Source organism: Oryza glaberrima, chromosome 5, assembly GCF_000147395.1.
Source record: "Oryza glaberrima chromosome 5, OglaRS2, whole genome shotgun sequence".
Classification (NCBI taxonomy): domain Eukaryota; kingdom Viridiplantae; phylum Streptophyta; class Magnoliopsida; order Poales; family Poaceae; genus Oryza; species Oryza glaberrima.
In genome coordinates, this window is record NC_068330.1 from 11,230,577 (window position 1) to 11,247,109 (window position 16,533).

At 44.7% G+C, this 16,533-nt stretch overlaps 2 protein-coding genes and 1 long non-coding RNA gene across 3 annotated transcripts; 2 read left to right on the forward strand and 1 right to left on the reverse strand.

Moving 5' to 3' along the window:
* Nucleotides 1-1,003: 1,003 nt before the first annotated feature.
* On the reverse strand, nt 1,004-7,099 carry LOC127774161 (disease resistance protein RGA2-like). Its single transcript, XM_052300444.1, has 7 exons — nt 6,693-7,099; nt 5,938-6,101; nt 2,615-2,681; nt 2,194-2,248; nt 1,981-2,087; nt 1,307-1,730; nt 1,004-1,089 (listed from the first exon to the last, which is right to left on the reverse strand). The coding sequence occupies exons 1-7, from the start codon at nt 6,894-6,896 to the stop codon at nt 1,004-1,006; spliced, it is 1,107 nt and encodes a 368-aa protein (XP_052156404.1). The 5' UTR covers nt 6,897-7,099.
* A 1,563-nt stretch (nt 7,100-8,662) lies between these two features.
* Nucleotides 8,663-12,404, forward strand: LOC127772714 (uncharacterized). Its single transcript, XM_052298666.1, has 8 exons — nt 8,663-8,830; nt 9,424-9,536; nt 10,907-10,978; nt 11,117-11,152; nt 11,272-11,317; nt 11,461-11,548; nt 11,636-11,693; nt 11,951-12,404. The coding sequence occupies exons 1-8, from the start codon at nt 8,752-8,754 to the stop codon at nt 11,999-12,001; spliced, it is 543 nt and encodes a 180-aa protein (XP_052154626.1). The 5' UTR covers nt 8,663-8,751; the 3' UTR covers nt 12,002-12,404.
* Nucleotides 12,405-14,086: 1,682 nt separating this feature from the next.
* LOC127774387 (uncharacterized) lies at nt 14,087-16,254 on the forward strand. The gene is made up of 3 exons (XR_008017730.1): nt 14,087-14,270; nt 14,418-14,501; nt 15,631-16,254. It is a non-coding gene; the product is annotated as an uncharacterized LOC127774387 (long non-coding RNA).
* The last annotated feature ends 279 nt before the right edge of the window (nt 16,255-16,533 follow it).

The window sequence follows — 16,533 nt, forward strand, 5'->3', positions numbered from 1 at the left end:
CATCCCTTCCTCCCTTCCCCTCACCATCACTTCTTCTTAGTTGCTCATCTGCTCGCCCCAATGTGCTCTCTGCGCTGGCGGTGAAGTTGGTGGTGGTTGCAGCAGTCGTAGGGTTTGTCCCGTGATGGCCAGAGTTCCTCGCCGGATTCATGGAAGACTCCTTCACTCCTTGGTGCTCCTCCCTTCTTTTGGCCATCTCCAGACCCGGCCGTGGAGCGTTTCGGTGGTTGAGGAGAAGTGTTCGTCCGTGTTTGGGGTCCAATTTGTTTGTAGTCAGGGCTCTTAGGTCTCGCCAGTGCTTCAAGTGTCCTGTGTCCGTGTGAGTCTGTCGTAGTGCCGAGTTTTGAGCAGGGTGCTTGCCCTCTACGATGCTAGAGTTTTTGTGTTAAGGCGGAGTCGGAGCTGCTGCATCGGGTTCAGCCGATGAGCCAGGCAACGATAACACTTAACACTCTGGCTCTGGTTTCTTAGAGGCTCTACACCTTTGAGGAATTCTTAGGTGAAAGCCTTGTCTAGTCTTCCAGGATCGGCAACATCGACGTCTGCGGGCGCCGTTTCCTCCTTGGAGGTGTTGCCTTATGGACTTTCTCTCCCTTTGGGTGAAAACCCAGCCTAGTTCTTTGGGCAGGCGTCGGCAGCGGCTTCTGTCGTTGTTCACCTCCTTGGAGGCTTCGCCTTGAGGGTCTTGCTCTCCCCTCGGTCACTACTGCGATTCGTAGTTTTGTCGCAGGCTTTTTCGTGTCTTCTGTGCAAGGTTTTTGCCAGTTTCCCTTTAGCAAACTGTGCAGTTGTATGGTTTTCGGGACTGGTTTTCCTTATAAACAGGGTCAACTCTCTTCTTCTAATATATCCGGTAGATCTCCTACCGTCTACTGTTTCAAAAAAAAAAGGAACTAGGTTTGTTTCTTTATAGAGAAGTGCACATCTGATTACTTACCGAATATGATTTAGAATGTTGAAGGAAGGACATTCCCAAGAGATGCTCTATGTAGTCCTCAGCAAGCTATGCAGCAGAGAATGTGATGGATGGCTCGATGAAACCAAGAGCAATCCATTGGTGAATCAAATTGTATTTTGTGATATTGCCACCTTTTGGAAAGATGGCACAATAGGCAAAGCACATCCTCAAATAAGATTGCATGTTGTAGTAGTTTAACTTCAAGGATGGAAGCACCAAGTGATGTGGTAAAGATGCTTCTTCAGAGGAACATTCGTTCCATATTTCACTGTTGTTCAGTGCTAGCCATCTGTCAACTGCTTTGGAATACAAAGTGTACCCCAAGTGCTCGAGCTGCTAAGGGCATACCTCCACACTTGGTTGCAATCTCTTGCCCTATAACCTCCACCTGCTGTTTATCACCTCTACCTTCAAAGGCACTGTATATTTTAATGATAGCCCAACATATGTCATCGTTCAATGGTTCTAGCTTGTATGGTTTCACTGTGCAAATTCTTTTGGCAATTTCTTCTGTGCGTGTGGTAACTATGACATCCACCTCACTGCCCTTCTTGCCAACATTTAACATAATCTTCAAATTGTCCAGCTTAAATTGGTCGCTCTCCCATATGTTATCTAAAACAATCAAAATCCTTCGGCCTTCTAGTAGACCGGCAAGGCGTTTTCTCATCAACTGAATATCTGAAATAAAGCTCTCCTTTTCTGGATATGCAACATGTGAAATTATTGTGTTCACTATTTTATCCAAATCAAAGGTCTGAGACACATGGACCTATGCATGGAAATCGTACTTTGTGAAATGGCTGTCATCAAAAACCATGTGTGCCAACGTTGTTTTACCAATGCCTCCAATCCCATAAATAGGGCTGTGTTTAGATCCAAAGTTTGGATCCAAACTTTAGTCCTTTTCCATCACATCAACCTGTCATACACACACAACTTTTCAGTCACATCATCTCCAATTTTAACTAAAATTCAAACTTTACGCTGAACTAAACACAGCCTAGGAAGAATAATGGTACTTCTTCAGAGCCTCTTGTCAGCAATGCAGCTATGATGTTTCTTTTGTCCTCGGACCTCCCGATGATGACACTTTCATCAGTCAACTCAGGTAATTGAGGCCGCGGATCTGCACGATAGATGCTGCTCAAAGGAAGCAGTGTTTGGCACAAAACTGAAATTCTTGTGTTCCTCTGTGATCTTTGCCAATTCCTTTCTCATCCTCTTCATCTTACTAGCCATAGGAAACCTGCTAGGTGCAGTTGCAAGTTTGTGGAACACTCCCTTTTTCTGCAATAAATTTCACTTGATTTATTAATATACGTGAGAATTAGTGAAAAGTCACAAGCTACAATTTATATTGATGGAAACCTGGCCAAACTGTTAACGAACACAGGATTGTTTACTTTGACGACATTGAAGAAGTAGTTCAGTGCAAGAAGATTATGTAAAATGGTTTTGACAATTGGTTACTGGATCTCAGATATACACAACAGGTCGTTGACTTAATGTTGCAACCAAGTTAGATAAACCGTACTACAAAAAAAAGTGACGTGCCATAATCCCACAACGTAATACTACAAAAATTGGGCAAAATGTTCCTACTCCAACTTGGTCGGACCCAGGACAAGTTAATTTGGTTTGTCAGGAGCTTACCTTCCCTGCGTCCGGCTCGGTGGACTGGAATTCGTCGAGCATGTCGGAGATATCATAGGCCGCCCTTGAGGCGCTTGAGCCAAAGCCGCACAGGCTCCTCCCGAGCAGCGAACGTCCGGTGAGCCGGCGGAGGATGGTCCCGGCAGCCGGCAAGACAGGCGAGGTGGTAGGCGAGGACCGGCGGCGGAGAAGCAGCGCCGGGAGCTCGTCCCCCCCGGTCGACGGTGGTGCTGGAGACGGAGGAGTCGGGGGTTGCAGGGGGAGACCGGTGCCAGAGGTGGAGCCGAGCTGCGCCATCCGTCTGTCCATCGGGACGCGATCGTCGGCCAGTGGAGGCGACGGCGACAGCATGGCCCCGTCGATGAGGCCGGCGGAGCAGAACGGATGCTGAAGATGAAGCCGACGACGGGCGGCCTGACGGCAATACAAGAGCGCCGCGCACGGAGGTCGGCAGAGGAGATGTGTTTACGCCATAATTTAGCTCATGGTTGATTTCATTTGAGCGGGCCAGATTATTTAGAATAGTTGGTGCAATCGTTAGGTGGTTTCCTTAAGAATTGGCTAGCTTGATATATGTGCAGGAATTTGTGTTGCACCTGGAGGTGTACGAGTTGCTGGGGGAGCTGCAGTGTTTGGATCGGCATGGTGATGCATGTGCTGCTACGACCGAGGAGTTACTGCTGTGCATTCTGTACATACTGGATTGATTTGATCACATACATGCAGTGGAGAAGAAATTTGGCGTGCTGCATTACTCCTTCTCATGCACAGGAGCCGTATTGGCTTGCGTTGGTGTGCGGCTGAGGCGGCAGTTCACAGATGACAAGGCATGATTAGCGCGGGTGGCTGCAAAGATAAAGATATTATTTCTGTTTTATTAGTTTGTTTCCTTTCGGTTCAACTTTCCTATTTTTGTGTGGGACCGGTTAATTCATGTGTACGACGGCACACACACACACACATATACATATATATATATATATATATATATATATATATATATATATATAGAGGACACTCATATGGGGCACCATGGTGCCCGGGCACCATGGTATCAAATGCACAAAATCACTCAAATTTTTCAAAATTTTTAAATTGTGAGTATATACCTAGTTATAATAATTCGATTCATACCTATACCTATCAACAAAACAACTCAAATTTAACTTTATTTCACAATTCATGATTACATACCTAACTAATTATATGTATGGATGCTATATACCTAGAATCAAAATCTAACAAAAACAAGTTCAAATTCAGTTCAAACTTGCTTTGAACTAGTTAGTAAAGTAGTTAATGTTAATATCTAAGTAATTGAAAAAGTTTCATACTCATTTGAATTGGGTATATACTCAATTTCAACAATGGTGCCCGGGCACCATGGAGCATCAAACAAATTTACTATATATATATATATATATATATATATATATATATATATATGCTGGTCACGGATGATCAGAGATGAGAACCCCGGACAATTTTATCAATCTACTATTCATCTTTTTTTCTTTTTAGTTCTTTTCTATTTTATTTTTATGGCTGAGTTCTAGCAACCCTAGAATTTGGTTGATCTTTGCCATTTTACACTGAAAAAGGTCGTGGATTGGCAAATGAACGAAAAGGCGGAGAGGTGAATAACTCGCCAAAACTGAGGAAGAGGAACCTTTACCAGTTAGATGGGGGAGGGGACTGTGGGGCTGGCCATTGAGGCGCCGATGCAGGGTCGGCGGCCGGTCTTTGGGAGTACGTGGCCGTGTCAGCCGCTTCCCCAATGCTCATACCTCCGCCACCAGCACGAGCAGGGCACATCGCCGTCCCTATTGCAAATCCCACCGCTAGATCCATGCAACAGGAGCAGCAAAGGCCGGCGGCTGTGTAGCGCAGTGTGTTGAGGCTGGCCTCCTGAGTCCTGATCCACACCGGCAACGACCTGAGGGAGGCGTGGAGGAGATCTGCGCGGAAGGTGTCGGCGGCGACCAGGTGATGGAAGGCGTCGGCGGCGACGTGAATCCTGGACAACGACGGATGCGACGACGGAGATGGGGATCGGTTGAGGGCGAGCCAGCGGCGGGGATCGGTGGCGGCGATATGACGGACGCGACGACGGCGACGGCGGTGGCGCAGGGATCGGTGGTGGCGAGACAACGGACGCAACAACGGCGGAGTGGTGGCAGTCGAGGGCTCAGGCGAATCCTAGACGACGGCGTTGGGGATCGGTTGAGGGCGAGCCGGCGGCGGGGATCAGTCATCGGTGGCGGCGAGACAACAGACGCGACGACGGCCGAGTGGCGGCAGTCGAGGGCAGCAGCGACGGCGGTGGCGCCGATTTGGCCGAGCACGGATGCGATGGCGGCGGAGGGATCGGTGTGGCGGCGCGTGAGAGGGAGAGGACAGGAGGGATTAGGGGTAGACGGGGGTTTGGGCGCGGGGAGGGGATGGCGGGGCTTGAGAGTGGAGAGAGAGGGGGCGGAGAGGAGGGCGCGGTTGAGAGATGGGAGGTGGGAGCGATCTGGACCGTTGGGATTTCACCGAGACAATCCTGACCATTGCATGAGGAATGAAAAAATGAGTGATGAGTGAATGAGTGAAAGTATTTGTTGAACTATAGGGTAGATCTTTTTTTTCTTTTTAGATCTTTTCTATTTCATTTTCATGGCTAAGTTCTAGCAACCCTAGAATTTGGTTGATCTTTGCCATTTTGCGCTGAAAAACGGCCGTGCTTCTCCACGAAAGCGAGAAGATTATCCTTTGCTAGTTTGCTCGGAAACTAGTCGTTCGTCGTCACGTAAGTACGATATTTATCCTCTTTGCTAATTTGCTTATAAATTAGTCGTGTGATTCCGCGAAAGTGAATTAATCTCGAAATCGGTTTCACTAGCCGATTTTGATCTATCGATTTTGGCGACTCTATTGTTTACACCATAAATCGTTAGGTGATATTCGTGTCCAAAAACCCCTTCCGACATCTAGTCAAACATCCGATGTGACACCCAAAAATTTTCTTTTCGTGAACTAAACAATGCCTATATGTTACTCCAACTCTTTTGTACATAGTGTTTGGTTCAAGATCAAATTTATGGCATCCCACAAACTTTTAGCCCCATGTTTCATCTATCCGATACACTAGATTTACCAAAAAAAAAAGTGATGTGCCATAATCCCACAACGTAATACTACAAAAATTGGGCAAAATGTTCCTACTCTAACTTGGTCGGACCCAGGACAAGTTAATTTGGTTCGTCAGGAGCTTACCTTCCCTGCGTCCGGCTCGATGGACTGGAATTCGTCGAGCATGTCGGAGATATCGTAGGCCGCCCTTGAGGCGCTTGAGCCAAAGCCGCACGGGCTCCTCCCTAGCGGCGGACGTCCGGTGAGCCGGCGGAGGATGGTCCCGGCAGCCGGCAGGACAGGCGAGGTGGTAGGCGAGGACCGGCGGTGGAGAAGCAGCGCTGGGAGCTTGTCCCCCCGGTCGACGGTGGTGCTGGAGATGGAGGAGTCGGGGGTTGCAGGGGGAGACCGGTGCCAGAGGTGGAGCCGAGCTGCGCCATCCATCTGTCCATCGGGGCGCGATCGTCGGCCAGTGGAGGCGACGACGACGGCAGGGCCCCGTCGGTGAGGCCGGCGGAGCAGAACGGATGCTGAAGATGAAGTCGACGACGGGCGGCCTGACGGTGATACAAGAGCGCCGCGCACGGAGGTCGGCAGAGGAGATGCAATCTGTTGCTGCTGCTTGACGATGACTAGACTAGACGAAGAACAGACGTGGAGATCGATCTCTTCAAGACGACGACGACAGCGACGAGGAAGAAAAAAGAAAAAATGGGTGGCCACCTCCGGGTGATCGCTACTCCCGGGGGCAGCGGCGGCGGAAGCGTGAGAGCGGCGCTAGATCGCCCGCTCTGATACCATATTGGATAGTATAGGGCGAGAGGAATACTGCATAACGTGGGACACATTTGTATTAAGCCTCAGGGGTCGATATATATAAAGAGTACATAGGGAGGAAATAAGGAAGGATTACAGATATGGAAGGAATCCAAACAAACCAATTCTATTCTAATACGACTCAAACTACTATATACTCAAACATCCTCCGGCGCCGACCGCTGCTCCGGTCTCGGAGCAGCGCGTTGACGGACTCCAGCGTCGTCCGCATCCCGTCCAGGTCCCTGGTGAAGTTCCACTGCGCCGTGACCTGGTCCCTGGCGGCGGAGCCCAGCTTCCTGGCCACCTCCCTGAGGACTATCGGCGTGAGCACCTCCCCTACTCCGGCCATGGCGCGGCCCAGCCTCTGCTCCAGCCTCTGCTCCTACTTGATACTCTAGATTCTTCCCAGAACGGCAGAATGGACTGGCACTATCCGAATCCATTGCAGCGAAGTGAGAGGAATATCTTCGAGGAGGATAAGTCAATGAGCTTGCGCGTGCCGCCGGTAAGATTGACTGGTAGGATCCCCACCCGGCCACCCCACCACGACGGACCGACGGGGCCCGGAGAGGGGAGGAGATCGCAGTCCGATTATATGCGATTACACTAACGGCATTTAGCGGCTTAGCGCTTGTTGGGTGCGCTAAGCCCAAGAACAAGGACACCCCGGTGCCAATCCTCCTCACTTAAAACGGAACGACGGTCCGTTTGGTTGGACGGAGTTTTTAAGAATGGATTGGGAGTTTAGAGAGATGATGCTATTAACTGCTTTGTTTGGTTAGAATACATGAAAATTTTTGCGGAATAGGGATGGGGAATTGTGAGAGGAACTCTCTCCTTTTTAATACTTGGGTAGGAGATGGTAATTGGGGGGGAATTCCTCCTTTACTCTGCCTAAACAAAACTCAGCCATCCGTTTTTATTAATGAACTAATATCTAACTAAACTCCCTATCAATTTCCATCATCTCTACTAAACAAGATACTGGGATTAAAAATCAAATTCCCATCTTAATCTCACCATCAATTTTCTCGTGTAAACTCTCAATCTCAGGATTAATTAAGTATTAGCTAAAAATTTTTAAAAACAAATTAATATGATTTTTTAAAACAATTTTTTATATAAACTTTTTTAAATGCGCACCATTTAGTAGTTTGAAAATTGTGCACGTAAAAAAAGAGTGAGATGAGTTGGGAACTCATGAGAAAGAACATACTATTAAACTCGCATTTTTTAAAAAATGTCATAATCGCACGTACGATTGTTATGTTTGATTCTCTCGTACGATTGCTCACGGATGGTAAACGTTACTTGTTGCGGACAACGTGACTGGCTTCCGTCGAAAACGTTACATTGACGAGCTTCGTACGTAAAATATTGTTCCTATAGTAGCTCTCTAATCATAATCATAAGAATATATAGTAGTGTAGTACAGCTTAGAGCAGGTTTATTAGTACCACGAGTTACTGGTGACGTGTGTCACATCATCTATAAGAAAATTAATAGCTACACTATAATTTTGGTTATGTACTGATATAAATGACGTATCTATAGGAGAGACTATGATCAACGGTAACATTCATCTTCTCCCGCATATCATTTCATTTCCTACCGTTAATTTCATACTACCTGCGTCCTAAAATATAGTAACTTTTAGTTATAAATATGGACACACACCTATCCAGATTCATAACTAAAAATACTTATATTTTAGGACGGAGGGAGTATTTATGTTTCACGTAAAATGAGATGTTAAAAACGTGTGATTAATTGAGTTTTAATTATTACAAACTTGAAAAATGGATTAATCTAATATTTTAGAATATCTTTCATACAGAAAGTTTTCACGCGAAACGTACCGTTTAGCCATTTAAAAAACGTACCATTTTAATTCAAAAGTTTATCCTCCACTTTCATTAGAAACGAACGGGCCAATGGCACATTACACGAGAATATATCCAAACTCTGTGAGCACAATCTGCCATTTCATTGCCGCACCATTTCCCTAGCCGTCCGATCCACATCCGTCGATCAGAAATAAGCCCAGTGACGTGATCCCAACGAGAGGGGCATGAACCTAAATACCGACCATTCGCGGGGTGCTGTCCGAAAAAAAACAGAACGCAGTACACGCAGATTTGTTTTCCTTTCTTCTCCCAGCGTTGAGTTCGCCGCCGGGCGCCGGGAGCCGAGGCCCGAGAGAGATGGGGTTCATCGGCGATACGGTGGAGTCGATCCGCTCGATACAGATCCGCCAAGTCCTCGCGCAAATCATCAGCCTCGGTGACGCCCTTCATCTCATCCCCTGATTATGTTCGTCGGTTTTAGAGTTTTTCTTTTCGGAGTCCTTCCCGTTCAGATCAGTGGGTTGCGGGGCGCCGCGTAGTTCTTGATTTCAAAGGTAGTGATGGATTTACCGCGCGATTATGCGAAAGCTTTGGTTCTTTGAAGCGTTTGGGAGGTTACGCCTGCAGGATTTGGGGAGGGAGGCTTTAGGGGTTCTTGATCTGTTCCTGTGAGGTTATTAAGGTTTTCCTTTTCTTGAAAGAAAAAACGAGGAATATCTGCATTGTATATGAAAGCCTTAGAGGAATGGATTGTGATTTTTCTGCTCTCGTGTAATGTGGGTTGTGACTTTGGTGAATGCCTGTAGATGATTGTTTTAAACTTAGGGGTTAGAGCTAGTTGTAAATAATAATATTGTTCCCTGCTTAAGATTAGATTGTAAAGTTGTGATATTTAGGGAGGGGAAAAGAAGGGTATTGGGTTTTATCAGTTAATCTGCTTTTTTGTTTGTTTGTTTGAGGTTTTAGTGCTCTTGGATTTGTTGTCTCTTTGGTTGGGGACTCGTTATTGAGATGTTTTTTACTTTGCAGGTATGATTGTTACCTCCGCACTGATCATATGGAAGGGATTGATGGTTGCAACGGGGAGCGAGTCCCCAGTGGTTGTGGTCCTTTCTGGTAGCATGGAGCCTGGATTTAAAAGGGTTAGTTTCCACCTAACAAAACTATGAAATTTGCTTATTTTAATTACATTTATCCTCGTCTTGTCCTGTGGACATAATTATTCGCCTATCTTGTCCTGTTAAGATTTTGCATATCTGCTTTTTTCGAATAAAATGCACTTGCTCCACTTTATATTGAAGCAACATAGTTTAGGGTCACCAGAGCAGGGAAATGGAAACACACAGAAATGAGAGAAACCAGGGTGCAAAATATATCATCCAAAATGCACAGTAATGGACTGTAAAGTGGCAGATATAGTGAGAGCAAAATAGAAGAAAGGCTAACAGAGTTATTTCTTAATTTTCTCGCGAATGCCGCAGTCTATCCATCACCAGCTTTAAAAACACATTCCTTTGCTGCATGGAAGAACAACCATCCTGGACCTGGAAATAACCACAACAGGCTGCCTGATCCATTTTCCTTCTATCTCCATTTTATTTGTTGGTAACCAAACAGGCCACACAACTGTGGCCAAGCCTAAGATCCAGGGCCCAGCCTCTCGATCAATCTTCATTTGAACCCAGATGTGGATAACTTTTCCAAGCCATAGGACTGCACTCCTAACCAAGGGCTTCATTTTCATTGATGCTGCACTGAAGCCATAATATAGCTAAGACACAATTCCCATCTTGTATCAAGCCACACAGAGCATATTTATCCGAGCCACCCATTTCTTATGCACCACCTTTTGGTAGCTTACTCGATAGTGCTTGTGGTAAGTTTAGGCCAAGGAATCCACCACATGGAGAACTGGTCTGGCATTGATTGACGTTCTCTTTTTCTTTTTGATTTTGTCTGTATTAACTAAATAAAAACATAATAATCAAAGGAATTTTAGCTTTCCAGAGATCTTGTAGCTGACATTTTACTCAACCCAAATTGAGTTCTGCGCAAGGAGCTAACTGTGAATTCACCTGATTTCTCTAGCACCCATTTAATTCCATTAGTTCGATCTTCCAAGTCTTCCAAACACGTGATAAAAGCCAATCTCTAGTTTTTTCTAAAGCAAAAGACCTTTGGAGTCGACCTTCCCTCCTCTTCTGAAATGCAGTTTGGAACAAAACACTGAGGATAAGAATACACATTGTATAGTTCTTTTGCATAAGAGTAGATTCCGTTTCATAGTTCGGTTAGTTTGTAACTAGTTGCTGCCTTGTCCTTTTCCCTTCCTTCCATCTTTAACTTGTTATTTCCCAGTCATCACTTTTAAAGGATACTGTTACGTCAATCTGATAATGTGTTAGTGAATATTGTCTATTTAGTCCCCAGTGTTTTCTCCATGTTTCATTTTTGCATCCTTTGATCATCTTTCACACTAGTAAACCTGAATGATGTATTATCTTCTTTGCAGGGCGATATCCTTTTTCTACACATGAGCAAAGATCCTATCCGCACAGGAGAGATAGTTGTTTTCAACATTGATGTAAGTCTTACTGAGTCATTGTAACTTATTATCTGTACATTACTCGCTGAATCATGAATTTATCAATTGGCCCTATAAATCATGCTTACATATGCTCCTGAAATCATTAATTTTAACATTTGGTTGTACCGTATGTAGGGCCGTGAAATTCCAATTGTTCACCGTGTGATTAAGGTAATGAACTCTGAAGTTTTCGTCAATCAATCTAACTTTTTATTAGTTGATGTTAAGTCACCTTTTATTTCGTTATTTTTCCTGGGTATTCATTTGAGTTTACTCTTATCTGTGTATAGGTCCATGAACGCGAGGAAAGTGCTGAAGTTGATATCCTCACGAAAGGTATTAACCATATTTCCTTTTGCTCCATATGTTTCTCTTTCTGGTCAATTTGTGTAGTGCTGGTTGCAATGGACATCTAGAAATGTTTAATGTACAATGGGTGCCAATGAATGTTTTGTCTTAACTAGTAAACTGCTTCTCAGGTGATAATAATTTTGGGGACGACCGTCTTCTTTATGCACATGGGCAGCTTTGGCTTCACCAACATCACATTATGGGACGGGCTGTAGGGTCAGTATGCTCAATTTGAGAACATTAATCTATTGTCATTCCTGGTGAAAATTAACTTGGCCAACCTTATTTTTCTGCTGTCTGCAGCTTTCTTCCATATGTCGGGTGGGTTACAATCATCATGACTGAGAAACCATTTATAAAGGTATGCTCTTCCTTGTTTACTAACCTGGAGATTAAACTACGGTTACTCTAATCCATTATCCATGTGGGAATAGTTTGTAAGATGTTGATAAAAGTTTTAGTCCTCGATTATTATTTCCAATATTGTAAATAGATACTAGGTAGGTCTGTCAGTTATCTATTCCCTAGATAGACTATAACTCAAATTGAGAATATTATTTGTAGCTTAATCGATCTATTGCTGAGAGTATGGCTGACATTTGTTATCTGTTGTTGCAGTACCTGCTCATCGGCGCTCTGGGCTTGCTGGTCATTACATCGAAAGAGTAAAACATCAACTTCACCCAAGAATTTAGCGCAAACATTAGAGGCCAGTGGCTTATACACTCCTTAGGGAAGATACCTTTTGTTTCACCATGTTATTGGGAACAAAAAGACATGCTTGCACCAATGGATGAAAAAAAAAACGTTTATTCTGGATCTGATGTAACATCTCCTATAGTCCTAGTTAAAGATTAAATATGATTTATTGCGTTGGATGAAATTTACTTATAAAAAATTCCTTGTATGACACTAAACTAGTACTATGAACTATGAAGTGGTCAATGGTTGTGACCAGTAGGGCGCCTCAGGCTTTTTCACTTGTGGTAGATGTTGACAAGTAACTGAAGAAGAGAGATGAGCTCTGTAGCTATTGACAACTGAAGAGTAAAGTTGAGTTTTAGTCACTGTATATCACTGTCGTCTGCAGCCATTACTGACCTGGCATCACTGTACAGCCTTGTCGTCTGTAGCAAACTTGCAATTTAGCAGCCTGTTCTCCATGGACCTTTTAAGATTTAAGAAAGGATTGGCGATATTTTGTAGTACTAGCTTGGCACCTGTCCATTTCAAATAAATACCTGTAAATCGAAAATCCAAAAGAATTGTCCACAAATCCAAATAGTTCATTGAAAACCCAAAAAATTGTCCACAAATCCAAATGGGACAAATAGTTCATTGTAGACTACATGGGAGTTTGAGACAAATCCACTGCCTCATGTGCGAAGTTAAATATTTTGGAAAACAAAAATCACCATATTTCATATTTAAATATATAGAATATCTAGAGCCCGTGGCTGAAAAACTGGAGATAGATAGTGAGCCAGGGCCTGTTTGTAAGTTCATATTAGAGCAGCATATTAGCACCATGTAAAACAGAGCGGCTCATTAATTCATCATTAATTAAGTATTAGCTATTATAAATTTTAAAATTAATTTATTTCTTATTTTAAGATACTTCTACATATATATTTTTTTTAATAAAATGCATCGTTTACTTTGGAAAGCGGTGCTAAAGGAAAATGAAATTATAGTTTGGAGTTGAAGTTTAGAACTCAACGAGAAGAATATAGGGCCGTTTTGGTTTGCTACCAAAACTGGGCCATACCAATATTTTGGTTATTGGAATAGTAAACTCGTAGGTTTGGATTGTGACCTAATCAATGGTAGTGCCCAGATTTAAATTGGGCAAATTTTGCTACAGGGCACTGCTTATATGTGGTTTTAGCCCTAGGACACTGTCCAAACTCATATTTGGGCGAAAACACTCCATACACGTGGTAATTTGCCTGTGGACACCGCGCCGATTAAAATAATAATTTCCGATTGAAGAGGAGAGAGAAATCGCGTGAAATGTCAAAAATGCCCTTGGGCCCACATGTCAGCTCTCCATCTGTCTTCCTCTCTTTCTTTTCTTTCTCCCTCCTTCTTCCTCCCGGTCGCGGCTTGCTCGGTGACGGCGGCGACGCCCAGAGCACGCGCGGCCTACTCGGCACCAGTGGCTGCTGGAGGACCTCCTTCTTCCTCCCATGCCGTCTCCCTCCGTTCCACCTTGCCGCCGTGCTCCACACCGCGCCGAGCCGGCTAGGGCTCAAGCACGGCCGCGCCGCGCCATCACCGCCCAACACCTGCGCTCCACATCGTCGGCGAACTTGTCCCACCCGGGGACGCGGAAGAAGCCCGGGGCCTGCGCCCGCGTGACCTCGATCCTCCTCGCCAAGCCAGGCACGACCACCGGCGCATTGTCGTCAGCGACGCCGTCGTAGGCGCCGAACCTCTCGACGTTGTGCTAGCAGAGGAGGCAGAAGGCGCACATACTGAAGAAGGTGAGCCGCGGGACGGCGAGGCCGGCGGCGAGCTCCGACGCCCACGGTGTAATACCCCAAGTTTTAAATTAATATATCTCACGGAATATTAGAGCAAACGCGCAAAAGTTCAACTTTTAAACCATTGTTCATATAGGTGATCGGGAACCGTGGGTGCGTAGAGCTCGCCGAATAGTGCAAAATAGACTATAAATTTATAGTAATCGGAGTCCGAACGAAGTCCCGAGGATTGAATAGATGTGAGCCGTTAGATCTTATTTAGTCTCTTTATATAACCAACCAAAAAAAAACAAACGAAAAAAAAAAAGAAACAGGAGCGATTCTCCTGTAGCCCTAGCCGCCGCACCTCCTGCGCTCTGCCGCCGCCGCTGCTATTCCTCTCTTCGCCGGCGCCGCCGCTGGTGCAGCCGTCGCCGGTCGCCACAGCCGTCGTCGTCCGCAGCCGGTCGTTGGTGAGCTACTGTTGTTTCTGTTAATTTCCCTGCTGCTGCCGAACCCTGCTGTTGCCGATCTGATCTCTTCCTTGCTGGTGGTGCACGGCTTGCTGTTGCTGCCAATATTCGTTTCTGCTGCTGCTGCTGTTGGCCTGCAACGAACAGGAAGGAGGGAGAGAAGGCAGAGAAGAACAGGAAGGAAGGAAATAAGGGGAAATTTGATAGAAGAAGGGAAATTTGGGGAATTTGGTGAATATTTTCAAATTCTTCGTTTTTCTTATACATTAGTACTGCTAGGTAATCCGTTTTAGTCTATAGTTGTTTCTAATTTATATTTAAGACGATCTGTTTCCAGTTTTTTCAAATTTATTTTATATCGAACGCTAGGCTGAAACCGTGTTTTCAAATCTGGTATTAAACCATCAGGAATCAGGTTAGTTGTCCTAAATAAAGTTTGTAGTCATTATCAATATCTTTCCAACGGTGCTAGTTTCACTCGATTCCGATAAATGGTTTAGGAGAAACAGCAAAAACAGTACTGCTGACCGGGTCCAGAAATCAGGACAGCAGTTCGTTTTTCCTTAATCTGGGATTTTCAGAGGCATAATCTGATTTTGTGCTCAACATGAAAGTTGTAGACAATTTTGTCTAGATGTCCGAAGTTGTATTATTTGCTAGTTTCCGTTAGACGGTTTGTGAGTTACTCATAAAACAGTAATGGAACAGCTATAGGTTATTTAATACAAATCGGTAAAAGGTTTATATGTTCTAGGTTTCGATTTTAGTAAATATCCCTTGTAACCATCGTTAGTTAAATATAGTGGTTTATGCGTAGTTTTGCTCCACAGGTGTGGAGGGTTCCAACGTTGGAGGAGTTGAGTCGGAGTATCGAATGAGTTAAGGCAAGTACAAGACGGACTTATGTGATGGACAAAACTGAGTTGTTTTGTTTGGCTTTACTTGCATAATTATTATTCAATTGCTCGTTATTACTGATTGTATGGCTATGACGTTATGCTACTTATTCGTGTTGCGACCCATATTCAAATTCATGACGTTATTCATGTTTCATTATTCCGGATGTTCTGTTTACATTATTCAAGAACCATGCGTAGCCATGGGAGTGCAATTTGGATTTTTATTCATGATCCTTAAGAAGCGCTGATCACGCTTGCTCGGCTTACCGGTAATGCTAAGAGGATATTCACACCTGCCCGGGAGGGAACTACTATCTTTTGACTTCTTTGGTTTAAAAATAAAGTAAATCCAACCCTTCATGTTGGTTTCTTAATGCATAAATCATGCGTATGTTTTACTAGTTCAAGATTGTACTTGCTGAGTATTCTTTACTCACTCTTGTGTTTAATTTGGTTTTTAGGTACCTAATGACATCGATCGGCATGGAGCGGGAGTAGCACCCTTGGACTACACATTATTATTGCACACAATTGAAATTAGTTTTAGACTATAATTTTTGCTCAGCATAAGTTTTGCATAGAACTTGTAAAGGTCATTTAAGGTTCTGATCCTTATTTTTCACGTGGGATTTGTGGAGCTAGGATGGTTTGGATTGTGTGGTTTATATCGGTATTGACCTTTCTTATAACTGCCTGTCGTGATGTCCGTATTTTTAGGGGAGACTTTGCCGAAATTTCTAATAATTTTAGGACTTAGTTTTTGAGTGTATTTTGGTGTGGCATTCTAGGTACGTGGTTACCTGGGGTGTTACACACGGGTGGCAGAAGTCCACCACAAGGCACGTCGGGCGAGCGTGGAGGAGGAGGTGGCGTTGTCGAGCGGGAACTTGGTGAGGCGGACCGCCGGGCCGAGTCAACGGTGGGGCGCACCCTCGCCACCATGGCCGGCGTGGCGACGACGGTGCAGAGCGCGCCGTGGGTGGTGTCGAAACAAGATTTCGGCAATACTAAAAGGGGGTGGCTATCAAGCTAGAAAAGTGGATGGGTTTGGAGACAAGGAAGTTTATGCAGGTTCAGGCCTTCTTAATAAGAAGTAATACCCTACTCCTGTCCGGGGTTTGATCCGCCGAGTGTATTATTGATCGTATGATCTGATAGTAGAATCTCGTACCCCAAGAGGCACCTAGACCCCTCCTTATATCGGAGAAGGAGTCCGTATTACAAAATACAGCCCATATCCCTAACGGAATAGGTAGTTACAGATATGGTCCGTTAGCAATTGTTCGTTAGCAATTGTCTGTCGGTCAGGGTGATCCAAGCGGTCAAACTTGATAGCTGTCTCTGACCACCGAAGGTACTGGGGC

Excerpts from the sequence above, each read along its gene's own strand:
- LOC127774161 (XM_052300444.1), bottom strand. The coding sequence starts at position 6,896 with ATGGCCGGAGTAGGGGAGGTGCTCACGCCGATAGTCCTCAGGGAGGTG. Across the intron at positions 2,249-2,614 it reads CCGAGCCGGACGCAGGGAAG|AAAAAGGGAGTGTTCCACAA; the intron begins GTAAGCTCCTGA and ends AATTTATTGCAG. Across the intron at positions 1,090-1,306 it reads GATTGCAACCAAGTGTGGAG|GTGGCAATATCACAAAATAC; the intron begins GTATGCCCTTAG and ends TCTTTCCAAAAG.
- LOC127772714 (XM_052298666.1), top strand. The coding sequence starts at position 8,752 with ATGGGGTTCATCGGCGATACGGTGGAGTCGATCCGCTCGATACAGATC. Across the intron at positions 10,979-11,116 it reads TAGTTGTTTTCAACATTGAT|GGCCGTGAAATTCCAATTGT; the intron begins GTAAGTCTTACT and ends TACCGTATGTAG. Across the intron at positions 11,549-11,635 it reads ATTATGGGACGGGCTGTAGG|CTTTCTTCCATATGTCGGGT; the intron begins GTCAGTATGCTC and ends TGCTGTCTGCAG.